Raw genomic sequence first — 13,037 nt, 5'->3', positions numbered from 1 at the left:
GCTCTATACTTATACAGATTATCTTAGAGTATTATTCTTATTCTACGTTGTAGTCGCTGATGTTCGCGTACGCAATATCGCTCGCTCGTGGCAAAGACTATTAGTACATTATGATCGTTCGCTTTCAGCTAGCCGACATCATTACTTCTCGGTGCTCAGTGTGGTAACTATATATATATATATATCTCCGCATCAACCATTAGCGTATCGCACCGCCGCGGAATTGTCCGCGGTGAGTTCCATCGGTTCCATCACGGCCCGTGGCGTTTCTCTTGCAGAGCTACCAACAAAAATACAACTTTTGAATATATTCTTTAAATTTACTATTTAATAAACTTTGCATTGATCGCCTCGTTATTATTCATTGTTTTTATGCAAAATATTGCTTAACGTCCGATTGTTAATCGTGAGATGCACAAATATAAAGTATATGTACTGAAAAAAACGAAAATTACGAAAAAATTAAACAAAACATACAACAATTAACGGATTGTTATGTTCGTTGTATTTTAAAGAAGAATACCTATAATAAATACACACACTGAGGTGAATCGATGAAACTATGAGTTATATAAATAAAACGTACGTGGAATTACAGAAATTGTTCGACGCTTGTAAACAAAGTATTGACCTTTAATTCTTGTTCTCTTTTCAAAAAAACACGATTAATCGTGCTTCGTTTAAATTTCATAATCAACGAATATAAAAAACTATTTTAAGGGCAGTTTCAAGATCGAAATAATTATTATTTTGAAACCTATATTTTTTAATAATATATACATTTATATTGCCTAAACCATCTGTATACCTTCTATTTTTTTATTTAAATTTTTTAATGAGATATATTATATTTCGAACAATGGCATTTATGAAATTTATTACATTATTCCTTGAAGTTTATGGATATATATTTTTTATTTATATATGTTTATATGAAAGAGTGCGAGTATAAATAATGTATAACTGGACTCAGAGGTGACACCGAGATTTTTGATCTTCATTGATATGACTGTGACGACATAAATTATGTAATCTTCTGTTATACCACGTTGGGCAGACTAATTTACGCTTAATAATGACGATTTAAAATTAGGAATTATTGCACTCGATATTTTTTATTAATATAGACAATTGATTTGGTACCTATTCTTCTTTCATTGAAGCTGTTTGGATTATTGTTCTTCTTATAAAACATTTAGACTCGTAAAATTGTAATATCTATACGAGAGGGTCGAAGTGTAATCCGTATAGTTCAGAAAGATTGTGGACCGAGCGCTTTGTTTACAAAATTCTTGTGCACAGCAAATTACCTCCATTCGTATGGTAAAGGTGTTACGCGTGTACTAAAAGGCACTTTATAGTGACATTAAAGTTGTGGTACAGATAGTATCGTTGTGCGTTGACAACAGTATAGTAATATTTGAGTGCCAGATTCAATGATGAATATATAGTTTGTCATTTTTTAAATTCGACTTCAGTGAGACCTCAATGTCATACATCACCAGTGGAATCTGCTGCATCTTTACAATTTTAGTTGAGACAAAAAGTAATTGTTACAATATTATTGAGTCATTAAGCGTTTCCTTTGATCTCAAGGCAAATTACAAATTAACGACTATAAATTGAATTTAGATGTGCGAGACGAGACATTATGAATTATAAGGTGTAAATTAATAAAAAGAGTGATTTTTGTTTATTTACAAAAAGCATTAGATTCTATGGAATTTATATAAAAAAAATTTTTAATCTACGTAAAAATACACAATTTTAGGTATAATTGTTTCTCATATTATTACAATAATATCCGGTATGTCTGCTAAAAAATTATAGAGCTCCAGTTATGTATGTGTGTGTTCGTGCGTGCATGCGTGCGTGCGTGCGTGCGTGCGCGTGTGTGTGCGCGCGCGCGTGTGTATCATCCATGCCATTCAATAGATTAGCTTATCAACAAATTTTTCCATCAACAAGATTTTATATAACTTTTTAGTTTGACTAAAATTTAAACTCCAACGCAGTAACACATTTTAGTTTTTTTAACCATGATGAGTCACGAACGAACTCATAAAATAACCGGAAAAAATCGATACTTTTTTATAAGATTGTTAGTTTATTGATTATTTATAAAAGTTAAATTTGGGTGCTAACTTTTAGAATTTCTCTCTGTCACAATTCATACAATAAAATATCACCAAAAATGTAGGTGTAGCTTGCGATGTAGCATCAGTATAATATACACGTATATGTCTGTGTATTTGTGATGCTTGTATCAATGTATTTTCATTAATTTGATTTAACTAACAGTATTTATTGCGCGAAATTAAAAAAATGATTTAACAGTTTCTTTCATAGATTGACTAAGTCATTGTGATCCTTTATCATTTTGACTTGGTAAATTTATTCTAGAACTGTTTAGGTATAATTTCTCTTGAATTACGTCCAGGTTATAATTTTGAGCATAAATGCTCATTTTTTTAAATTTAATATTTAAATATTAAATTATTTATACATCCAATACAGAATCAATACAAAATCAAATGCATCAAATACATCAAATACAGATAATTAATTTAACATTAATACCAAATAATTTTGATTAAATTTGATGTAATTAATTTGTAGGTGATTTAAACATGAGTGATCAAGAAGACAACCAAGAACTGATTGATGAAATAGAGCTTTTACAAAATGCAATTCAGCAAAAGAAATCTTTGAAATTATGTGAAAATGCATCAGTTAATAACATTTTGAATCTGAATGTGGTGCCAAAAGTGGAGACAAAGTATGAATATCATCAAGTGCAAAATGAGAATGATCTTATTGATGAAGATTATAGTCATTCAAATAATTCCTATGAAAATTATAGTTGTGAAAACCTGTATGATCTATTAGATTTGAACAAAAATTTGATAGACTTAGTCACTAATGCTCATGATAATATGGTAAAATTACTTGAAGAATGTAAAAATAGACAACGCATGGTTGATGCAGAAATTGCAAAGTTTACAAATGCATGGACTACTTCTAAAATAGTGAGCTTTAATGCTGGTATGCCATATTTTAAAGATAAGACTTATTTTTCAGCTAAGTGGAATGAAGACGTAGAAACAAAAGTGAGAAATAGAGAGTTACGCTTAGCTGATCTTCAACGTATACAGCGCTGGAGCCAGACGGACAAAAATAATTTATTAAAAGCCATAAGATATGAAGTCACTTTAAATCTTTATAATAGAAAAGAAAATAATGAAGCTGACTCTGATAATTATAGTAAAATTAATAACCACTTATCTAAGGATGAAAAGAAAGCTATAGGATCATTAGGTTTAATGAAATTTGATTGGTTGAAAATAGCTAATAATATGCCTGAAAATAAGCATACAGCAGAAGAATGTGAAGTAATGTGGAATGTATTTCTGCATCCTGACATTAATAAACAAAAATGGACTGAGAAAGAGGATAAAAACCTTAATCGTATAGTTGAAGCATATGGATTTGAAAATTGGGATGCAATTGCCAGAGAACTAAATACGAAAAGAAGTGGTTATCAATGTTTTGTTAGATATAATACTAGTAACTTCAGAAATTTGATGAAAGGCACTTCGTGGTCACCAATTGATGATAGAACTCTTATACATTTAGTCACAAAATTAAAAATTGGTGATTACATTCCATGGGGATATATTGCTAGTTGCATGAATAATTGGACAAAACAACAGGTAAATGTTGAATTATTTTGAAATATTGCTATGATGTCATTTAAATACTATTAAGAATAAACTACCTCAAACATTTTCCAATTCAATTTTACATTTGTTACTTGTATATTAAATAGCAAGCATTTTTATCAAAATCATTAGTAATATTATTATCTTAGACTTTTAACAGTAGAATTGTCTTTTATTTTAGGTATATTTCCGTTGGTCATATAGTTTAGCACCTCATTTGAAAAAAGGTAGGTTTTCTCCTCAAGAAGACCGTATGCTTGAAGATGCAGTGGAAAAATATGGTGAAAATTTTAGTAAAATAGCAGCTTTAGTAATGAATCATAGAACAAATATTCAATTGAAAGAGCATTTTTATACATTGCAAGCCAAAAAAAATAGTAGTAAAGAGTGGACTCTGGAAGGAGATGAGAAACTTCTCCAGCTCAAGCGAAAATATGGTTCTAATTGGTCAAAAATTGCTTCAGAAATCCCTAATATTTCAAGAGTTCAAGCAAGATTACGTTATGCCTCATTGATGCGTTTAGAGAAAAGGGGCATTACTCTAAAAAATATTGATAGGAACAAAAATTCCGATAATAATATTTTAACTCACACTACAGTTACATACACCACTAACACACCTTGGTCATGGGAAAATCGAGAAATATACGTCAAGCATATGAGGATTGATGACCAACTTATACATTTCTTTAAAAAAGAAAGAATAAGATCAGATATAGAGAAAAGAAAATTTTATCATCCTGATAAGTTACAAGAAGACACAAAAATATTATATAATAATTTATTGAAATTTAATGCCTATTTGAAAGTGCCTAATCAAACTGAGAGTTATGGTTTAAGTGAAAAATATCATCAACTTTTGTTATCTTTGAAAATGCGGATAGAAACCCCATATAATAATTTGAATGAGCGGGTTGAGAAAATGAGATTGCAAATGTTTGGACCCCAAGCACCACTACCAGATAATGAACGATTTATACCTCCATTGCCATTTGGTTTTTGCACCCCAAGATTGAAGAAAAACAATTCCAAAAGTATTGATTACTCAATCAATACAGCAGACCTTCATCAAACACAACTCGTAATAGCAGCTGACAAATATGTATCAGACTATTTGGGAGAAGAAATTGAAGAGGAGTTTGAAAAAGTAAAGGAACTTTTGACTAAGTTGTATGGTAGTAAAGGTCTTCAGAATGCTTATATATTGAGAAGTGTTCAATCACTTAATTCAGTCTTCTTTATTGAACAAGATACTAGTGTAAAAAAAAATGTAAGCTAGATTCATTTATAAATTATATTTAATCTGATAGAATACTAGTATATTTCATTCATATTGAGTTACAATAAATTAATTTGATTGTATTATTTTAGGGTACAGCTATAAAAACTGTAAATACAAAAAGGAAATATAATTGGGATTTGAACAAAATGGATTCTAATGATTCTCATACTAATGATTTATTATCTGAGAAAATAAAAATCGACAGTGTGCCTGTATTGAAATTAGAACCAAATCGAACAACTCTTCAGGCTTATCAAGAGCTTCTTTTGATTTCCAGACATTTTCCTTCCAATTCAGGTGAAAATCAATTCAAATTGACTTGTAGAGGACGAGAATCTTTGTACAAATTTAAAACACGTTATGAACAATTGTTTCACTTACCTACTGGTTTATCGCGCATAATACCTCCTGATGTTGTCGATGAAAGTGCATTTTTACCCGCTCTTGAAAAACTTCAGAAAAAGAATGTAAAATGTAAAAAAAAGAAAATGAAATCAGTTGTAAAACTTGTAAATACTAAATACGTAGAAGTAGACTCATGAATATTGTTCCAAAGTACTGTGACTATGAGTTGTCTTAATTTTTTCTAACATGTTGGTAGATTAATTATAAAACTTTTAAAAAAGAATGATTTTTTTATTGATAGGTTAATTGCGAAGTTAGAAATGCTACATTTTTAGTTTATTGTTAACAATTTTTGATAATAGTTTCAAATTATATTATTTATCAATCAGTTTATTTATTTTTATGATATGAAAGTTTATAATGTAAATAAAATGAAAGGTGATAATAAACTATTTTACATTTTTTCAAATATCTGTTTTCTGTTATTCTAATAATTTTTTTTTAAATTATGATTAATAAAAGTGTAATTTATTTTTGTAAACTTCATTTTAAATATGTATTGAAATGTATAATTGTGAGCATATTGCTTTATAAACTTACAGAAAGATACAAGTTTATCTTAATTTTTATTTTACAAAAATTATCTCGATAACATTTAATAATTTTTAATTAAATTTAATCAAAAAGTATATTAATCTTGGTCTACAGATACTTTAATCTGACTTGATTTTTGACAAATAAAATTGAAAAAAGTTACTGTACATCCATACGATTCTACGAATCAAGTTTTTTAATTTTTACAGCTTACAAAATGAAAAATATTCAAACAAAAGATATAGCTTGATTTTTAGTCGTGTTTATCGATAGTTACACTAAGTTTTTCATAAAGACAAAATCATTTAATAAACGTACAACTGAAAATTCTGACATAATGATGTAAAAAATTTATAAAAATATTACAATGTAAAGAGAGCACTATCAAGTAAGGGAAGTATAAATTATGACGAAAGTACGTACTATGCTAACAAATAATCAATCACACAGTTTAACTAATTCTCATATGCATTCTGCTGTTTTTAATTGGTCGGCAAGACCAAACACGATGTTTACGATATTGGCAGTGTTTTCGAAAAATGTAAATATAAGAGGCAAAATTAATTATTACAAGAATAGAATAATTTACATAGAAAAAATAAACGGTACATTTTGGTACAAATAAAAGTACCGATAGTTCGTACAAGAAAAAAAAGAAAAATTACGCATTTATTTTAAAATAAAATTTGCGCTTCTTTGCTTTTAGCAAACAATGTTTAAACGTTCTATTTAGCCAGTCATGATTACTGCAAGACCTGCTGTAAAAACGCTCCACAACACAAGAGTTGCATCGACTTTGGCTACAAGAGATCTTAGGAAATCTAATAAAGCTTTAAAAGTAGTATTGGTGACTTTTGGATTTGGTTTATCTTGAAGTATCTTCATTTTTGATATGTATTCAATTAGAGGTGGGTGATCACGACTATAGATTGGCAAATATTCGCTCATTACTTCTCTCTTCCACCATGACTGTGAAGAACTCCTGAGAAAATAAAAGATAATTAATAAAGAAGGTTAATGAGTGTCTGATTATCTGACATTCAAAAAATTAAGTTATTGAATTGGTATGCATTTCCATATTATCTAAAATATAATTATCTGTAGTTCAAGTTTTAATAAATATATAATTACAGTCTATAAACATATTAATTAAACTACTTTATTTTACAGCAACCTTGACCAAATTGAAAAACATTAACATAAAAATCTTTTCATTTTTTCTGAAATTATTTTTAAAAAATATAATACTTATTTGAATTTTCGATTATTAGTAGTAAAATCATATTTACTGATCACTTGGTGTATAATGGTAGGTATAAAGACTAGCTCTGATAAACTTCGGCGGTCTGGCTTGGAACGGATTTTTAGCATTATTTAGTAAAGCTAAAACTTCCGGTTGCCCATGTAAAAGTCTGTATGTCAAAGACATAAGCCAAGGATTTTGATGATAAGTTCCTAAAGCAGCAAACCACATTTGCCAATCAAGGCGTGGTTGATGTGGCGCTGTAATTTGAAGAAAATAGTTGACAAACAAATCCATCCATATTTTTTGTTTTTTCTAATAATAGTCTACAATGAGTATATTACGAAAAAATTTCTTTGAAGTTTTTATCAACCTAATTATTTTTAATTCAAGCTGTATTTATTCATTGAAGTCTCACAGAGTTTAAAAATAGTAACAAATATTTTAATTATAGAATATGACTTATAATTATAAACTATAATTAATATAAATCATGGTGATAATCTTACCAACAAACGGTAAAGTAGCATTTACATCTCCAGGCTTGTACAAGAAATGATATTCTTTCCATGGTCCTTCAATATCATTGCTACCTTCAATTACCACTTCTGGTCTTCCACTTATTCCTGTCATTTTTCGGAATAGTCCATAACTGTTTACTAAATGAAAATGATCCAGGTTTGCATGAATTTTTTTTAATTGTTTTGGAAGTGTTGAATTAATTTTTGGGTACACAGATGTAGAGTATGGAACCTATATGTGCATATAACAAACAGTTAATATCGTTTTTTAAGAAACAATTATAATCATCAATAGAATTATTTCTTACAACACTTAAAGTGAATATAAATACTACAATGACTGTATATATAAGCGTAACAAGAGTAGTTACGAATTTTTTTTGTGCTCCTTTGGAATTCATAGCTGAATTGGTTAAAGCATTAACGGAAATGAAAGATATCGAAGCAGCGCCTATCCATATGGAATAAGTTACAGATCGAGAAAGAACATATTCAAACTGCTCTTTAGTAAATCCTGTAAAACGTAGTTATATAATGAAACCAAGTTATAAAATTTATGAATCTTAAGGAAAGTGAAACAATATTTACCAATTTTTGAAGATATTGTCCAGTCATTGGTCAATTTCACATTGAAATATATATGTGTACCATAAATCATGCCACCATATACTAGAATGCAAATCAAGGTTTTCAAATAATCAAGAACTTTAGAGCCATCATTTTTAGGTCTTTTTTTATGGAAAAATTGATCATCTAACAATGATATGCATAAAATAATGGTTAACAAGTTGAAAAAGTTGTAGTTTCCAGTAGCTATTATATTGAGTTGTATTAACAGCTGCAAGAATGATTATGTATTAGCTGATAATTATTTTCAACCTGTATTTTTAAAATAATGTAATGATGTTTATATGTACTAACTTGTAAATAAAAAGAAACAATTCGCACTTTTCTTATAGGGAAAAAGAAAAGAAATGGCACAACGATTTCTATGACAAGAGCTCCAACTGTGGTAAAACGGAGGAACCACTTTGGTAAATGATGGGCGTACCACGCCAAAGGTGTAGGAATACATTGAGACTCAAAGTGGACGCTTAAAGCTATAAATTAATTTCAAAAATATATGATAGACCATTCAGTCTTTTTTAAAAAAGGAATAGTTATTTGAAATTAATTGAACATTAATATGAGTAGTTAATAGTAAAAATAAGCTTCAAATACCATTTAAGTTCCACCAAAGTGGGCAGCCAGACGTGAATTTTAACACTCCACTAGAATACATCAAACGAAAAAGAAGCCAACGCACAGCCCAAAAAGTAACTGTATCACTTGGAGTACTTTTTCTTGATTGATTAGAGTATTGAAACGGTGCTACTATAATGCATAAGAACCCTGCTTCCAGCAGTAAAAGATCCCTAAAGAATTCCAGTAAAATATTTTTAATATACATTATCCTATATTTCATAAACACATTTCAAAAATCTATGTTATCAAATAGATTTGAAATTAAAATTTTACTGAATATGAAACTATAAAAATTGTAGTATGCTTGGCATGATAAAGTTACAATATCAATGTAACAAATGAAGGAGAGAAGGTAACTTGTATCGTTACATAATCACAAATTTTTTATGCTATTGTGTAGTTGAATTATACAAATTAATTTTTTAGTTAAATTTTTTTAATTTTTAGAGTAATTTTACCATTGGAACCACATGAAAGTTTGACCCACTTGATAAATGGAATAGTAGAATGACCATAAACCAGCAAATACTGGAGCTGAGCAAAACTTTTGAGATACAAAACTGTAAAGAAAAAGTATTGTTAAGAATTTGTCACATGTATTTGTACACATAGTACTGAAGTTGTTTTCACTTACCCAAAAAAAGAAAATATTATTCCAAATAATGATAAAACATCTAGCATATACTCAACATTCAGGCCTATATATGGAGCTAGCCAAAGCAATGTAGGTTTTTGTCTCATTTTCTGTAATAAAGGTGTTCTTGAATTTAAATCTAGCTGTGTTTTAGCTGGTAGTACTCCATTATCACCGTATAGTCCTATAATAAGGATTTGTAATGATTATTTTAGTAATTACAAAATGTTTAAATATACTTCAAATTTAATGAAAAAAATTACAAAACTAGTAGTTTAAATAAAGCAATTAACTAAACATTAGTAATATTAAATAAACTTTCAAGACTGATATCTGTTAGATATTTTTAAATGAGTAAAATTGAGCATAGAAGAGTAATGAACTGCAATAAAGTTAACACAAAAACATTTGTTTTGTTTCATACTTTATTTTTGACTCAACTTCACTTCTTAAAGTTATTTGGGTCTAGTTAAAAGAGTAAATTGAGCACAAATAAAATGAGTAATGAGGGAATAAAATTGAACGATCTATTTATAAATAGTAGGAAGTTTTTTTCACTTTATTCTGCATATTTGTTTTATACTGCTTGACAACTTAAAATAATAAACTTTGTGAAACAATTAGTAAGTATCAATGATATTTGTGAATCAATAGTGTGTCAATTAAAATACTATAAATATCAAAACACTTTTTCGACAAATTTGAATCTTTCTTTATGAATGTTGCAGATTTGTATACATCAAGAATAAATACGCCAGAAAAAATAAACTATTTCCATTAAAACCAGTTTCCCTGCATTCGCTTGCTCAACTAACGTCTTAAATATTATAAGTGCAAAGTGAATAAAAAAGCGTCATCGATTTCATATGCACGCAAATTTACGATCCACTCTTTCGAAAACATCAATAACATCAATAACAACATAAAAGCAGATAGTTAAAATAATTATTAGGGCTTCAGCGAGGCTTAGGTGATGATTTGTAATATTCAATAATTATGCTTAATCAATATTAAATAGTTTTACAAAACTTTGAAAGTGATAAACATATCAGTTACATTGTAGCCTCATTCGAAGAAAATATAGATGCGACGTTACAAACTCGCAAAAATCATGCGCAAGACACGTAAAGAATAAGAGAATATAGGAACGACGATCTCTTTATCGGGCAAACTAGCTCTATACGCGATTTTTTTTCCGTCAGGTCAATTTTGTTCCTAGATCAACGTAACGTGTGCATTTAGATGGACTGGAGTTCTAATAATAATTATTTCGTCATAGCAAAGATTTTAAAACTTGTTTTTTTTTGAAAATCGAGATTAAATAGTGAGTATCTAAGACGTATTTTATTGATTTGAATTATAAAAATTCTAAAATCGGAAAAATGCAGATAATAGCACGAAAATTAATAATATTAGTATTATTTATAATGGAGTAAGAGGAACGATAAGATAAATTCAAGCCGGAAAATGAACATAATTATCGAATATAGGTTTTTTCTAAATAAGAAATAATTCAAATAAAATTATTGACCACAGTAATCTATTGTTTACTAACAAAGTGAGTCAACAGTAAACATGTTTTAATCGTATAATATGTATTTTAATTGATTTTAATGAACCGTAACAGAGCTTGGGAATAATGTTGGTATAGTAAGCTAGTGCATCTAAATAAGTATGCTTCTTACTGAGAGTGTACGAGAAAAGTTGCGATCGTGTACTTTTCACATGCACATACAATTGTTGACTCAAAATGCCGGGTCGCATGTCAAAAAGAAAGCCGTTCGGTGCTTTGACTAAAACGAAACATCCGTGTGTCCCGGAACTCGCGGCAAGTCGGCGGGTGTACAAAGCAAGCAGTTGGAGGAAAGACTACGTTAATACTTACCGGGAATCTGGTAGTAGAAGCTGAGGAAAGCAAATAGGTAGATTACACAGATGCCCCTGAGGAAGAGGTTGCGCGTGTAACGCACTGAACTCATCCTGGCTATGTCCAGTCAATAAATGTGTGCAAAGCGTTGGACCCGAACGGAACAGTGCTACGTGTACCTGTGATAGCAAGCGGCTCTGCTTGTTTATTGCTTGCTGTACTCAGCTACGAGGCTACGGCTGCTGCTGCTACTAAGGTGCTTTGCCCTTGTGTAACACACGTCGCGCTTCGAGTATTGCCGTCGCCTCCAAACTGCCCCCTCTCAGCAGCGCCCAGCGTTCCTGTGTTCGTTGCTGCGTTGCGACTTGCGTGGATATTAAGATAAACGATACTACGTCGCCGCCCGCCGGCCGGTTCCCGCACCTTCAGTAATTTTCCGTTCTTCTCACACTGCTTATCTGCTTTATTCCAATATCACCTTTTTGTAATTGACGCGAAAGGCATAAATGGCTTACAAAATTTGTAGATTTTTAACTATTTTTGCAAAACATCCTGTCCTGACGTAATGACCTGCAAGTTGTTATAATTGTGACATTTTCCGACGGTTCCTGACTGAGAAATTTGCAGACTGCCAATTTCTCCAGACTTCTAATTTATCGACACTTTGTAGTCTGCTTTTATGTTGACAGTGTTTAGAAAGCTCGTAAACCGAACAATACTGTTCGGCCTAGAATTACTACATGTATAACTAAAATTTTAATATGTGAGTAGAGAATTAAGATTTATTATAACTTTGTTAATGGATTGCACTACAAACAATATTATATTTGTTAAAAATTTTATTCTCAATAATTTTTCAACAAGTACATTTAAAATTCAGTTTTTTTATATTACAGCTGAAAAATGTCAAACAAAAAAATTTTTGTTACTGTTGGCACTACGAAATTTGATAATCTAATCAATACCATCACCAGTGATGAACTGTTAAAAGTAAGTTGTAAATATAGCGAAATTTTTAAATCTGTCCTAATTTATTTCTAAAATTTCTTTTGAATCAGGAACTATGTAAAAAAGGATACAATCAGTTAATTTTGCAAATAGGCAAGACTGATTTGAAACCTGATTGTACTCCAAGATTAGGTTTTAATCACATTGAAGCATTTGATTTGAGTCCATCTCTAAATGAGGCAATGAAGTCTGCTGATTTAGTCATTAGTCATGCGGGAGCTGGAAGTTGTTTGGAGGCTTTAGAATTATGCAAGCCATTAATTATTGTCACAAATGATCTTCTTATGAATAATCACCAATCGGAACTTGCTGAACAGTTGTACAAGGATGGGTATCTGTATTATTCTAATTGTAAAGATTTATGTGAACTCGTGCAAAAGATGGATTTAACAAAACTAATACCATTCAAAGACAATAAAAGTCAGAAAATTGCAAATGTTATAGATGTAATTATGGGTTTTTCATGATTTACAGCTTACATTTTTCAATTTTTTAAGCGAGAGAAATGTTATTTATTTTGGAAAAATTATATATTTAAAGCTGTATGTATCCTTCTAATTTTATAAAATTATAAAA

The 13,037-nt window shown here is 29.7% G+C and overlaps 3 protein-coding genes across 10 annotated transcripts; 2 read left to right on the top strand and 1 right to left on the bottom strand.

Moving 5' to 3' along the window:
• Window positions 1–54: 54 nt before the first annotated feature.
• Window positions 55–5,677, top strand: LOC131671714 (uncharacterized). Of its 8 annotated transcripts, none has more exons than XM_058948352.1 (4): window positions 55–163; window positions 2,620–3,713; window positions 3,904–4,992; window positions 5,094–5,677. In XM_058948352.1, the coding sequence occupies exons 2-4, from the start codon at window positions 2,631–2,633 to the stop codon at window positions 5,544–5,546; spliced, it is 2,625 nt and encodes an 874-aa protein (XP_058804335.1). In that variant the 5' UTR covers window positions 55–163; window positions 2,620–2,630; the 3' UTR covers window positions 5,547–5,677. The 8 variants fall into 8 exon arrangements, with proteins under 8 accessions (XP_058804335.1, XP_058804341.1, XP_058804334.1 ...); XM_058948358.1 differs by lacking the exon at window positions 55–163 and adding an exon at window positions 536–546; XM_058948351.1 differs by lacking the exon at window positions 55–163 and adding an exon at window positions 1,489–1,546 and having other exon boundaries at window positions 3,904–4,978; window positions 5,101–5,677.
• A 244-nt stretch (window positions 5,678–5,921) lies between these two features.
• On the bottom strand, window positions 5,922–12,102 carry LOC131671682 (lipase maturation factor 2-like). Its single transcript, XM_058948295.1, has 10 exons — window positions 11,472–12,102; window positions 9,587–9,770; window positions 9,411–9,512; window positions 8,929–9,122; window positions 8,629–8,807; window positions 8,296–8,545; window positions 8,016–8,221; window positions 7,696–7,939; window positions 7,233–7,446; window positions 5,922–6,925 (listed from the first exon to the last, which is right to left on the bottom strand). Exons 1-10 carry the CDS (start codon window positions 11,563–11,565, stop codon window positions 6,673–6,675), a joined length of 1,920 nt encoding a protein of 639 aa, XP_058804278.1. The 5' UTR covers window positions 11,566–12,102; the 3' UTR covers window positions 5,922–6,672.
• On the top strand, window positions 12,084–12,979 carry LOC131671685 (UDP-N-acetylglucosamine transferase subunit ALG13 homolog). Its single transcript, XM_058948301.1, has 3 exons — window positions 12,084–12,216; window positions 12,350–12,443; window positions 12,512–12,979. Exons 2-3 carry the CDS (start codon window positions 12,357–12,359, stop codon window positions 12,926–12,928), a joined length of 504 nt encoding a protein of 167 aa, XP_058804284.1. The 5' UTR covers window positions 12,084–12,216; window positions 12,350–12,356; the 3' UTR covers window positions 12,929–12,979.
• The last annotated feature ends 58 nt before the right edge of the window (window positions 12,980–13,037 follow it).

The sequence above is a fragment of the Phymastichus coffea genome, unplaced genomic scaffold, assembly GCF_024137745.1.
Source record: "Phymastichus coffea isolate CEN01 unplaced genomic scaffold, Cenicafe_Pcof_1.1 PCOF00133, whole genome shotgun sequence".
In the NCBI taxonomy this organism is placed as follows: domain Eukaryota; kingdom Metazoa; phylum Arthropoda; class Insecta; order Hymenoptera; family Eulophidae; genus Phymastichus; species Phymastichus coffea.
Note: the sequence above shows the minus strand (reverse complement) of the source record. Positions and strands in the feature narration are given on the sequence as shown.

What these genes read in the sequence shown, in the direction of transcription:
- LOC131671714 (XM_058948350.1), top strand. Translation starts at nt 1,489, where the DNA reads ATGTCATACATCACCAGTGGAATCTGCTGCATCTTTACAATTTTAGTT. An exon ending in ATAATTGGACAAAACAACAG is followed by an intron (nt 3,714 to 3,903) that starts GTAAATGTTGAA and finishes CTTTTATTTTAG; the next exon opens with GTATATTTCCGTTGGTCATA. An exon ending in ATACTAGTGTAAAAAAAAAT is followed by an intron (nt 4,993 to 5,093) that starts GTAAGCTAGATT and finishes GTATTATTTTAG; the next exon opens with GGTACAGCTATAAAAACTGT.
- LOC131671682 (XM_058948295.1), bottom strand. Translation starts at nt 11,565, where the DNA reads ATGAGTTCAGTGCGTTACACGCGCAACCTCTTCCTCAGGGGCATCTGT. An exon ending in ATAATATTTTCTTTTTTTGG is followed by an intron (nt 9,513 to 9,586) that starts GTAAGTGAAAAC and finishes TTTTCTTTACAG; the next exon opens with TTTTGTATCTCAAAAGTTTT. An exon ending in GACAATATCTTCAAAAATTG is followed by an intron (nt 8,222 to 8,295) that starts GTAAATATTGTT and finishes TACGTTTTACAG; the next exon opens with GATTTACTAAAGAGCAGTTT.
- LOC131671685 (XM_058948301.1), top strand. Translation starts at nt 12,357, where the DNA reads ATGTCAAACAAAAAAATTTTTGTTACTGTTGGCACTACGAAATTTGAT. An exon ending in CCAGTGATGAACTGTTAAAA is followed by an intron (nt 12,444 to 12,511) that starts GTAAGTTGTAAA and finishes CTTTTGAATCAG; the next exon opens with GAACTATGTAAAAAAGGATA.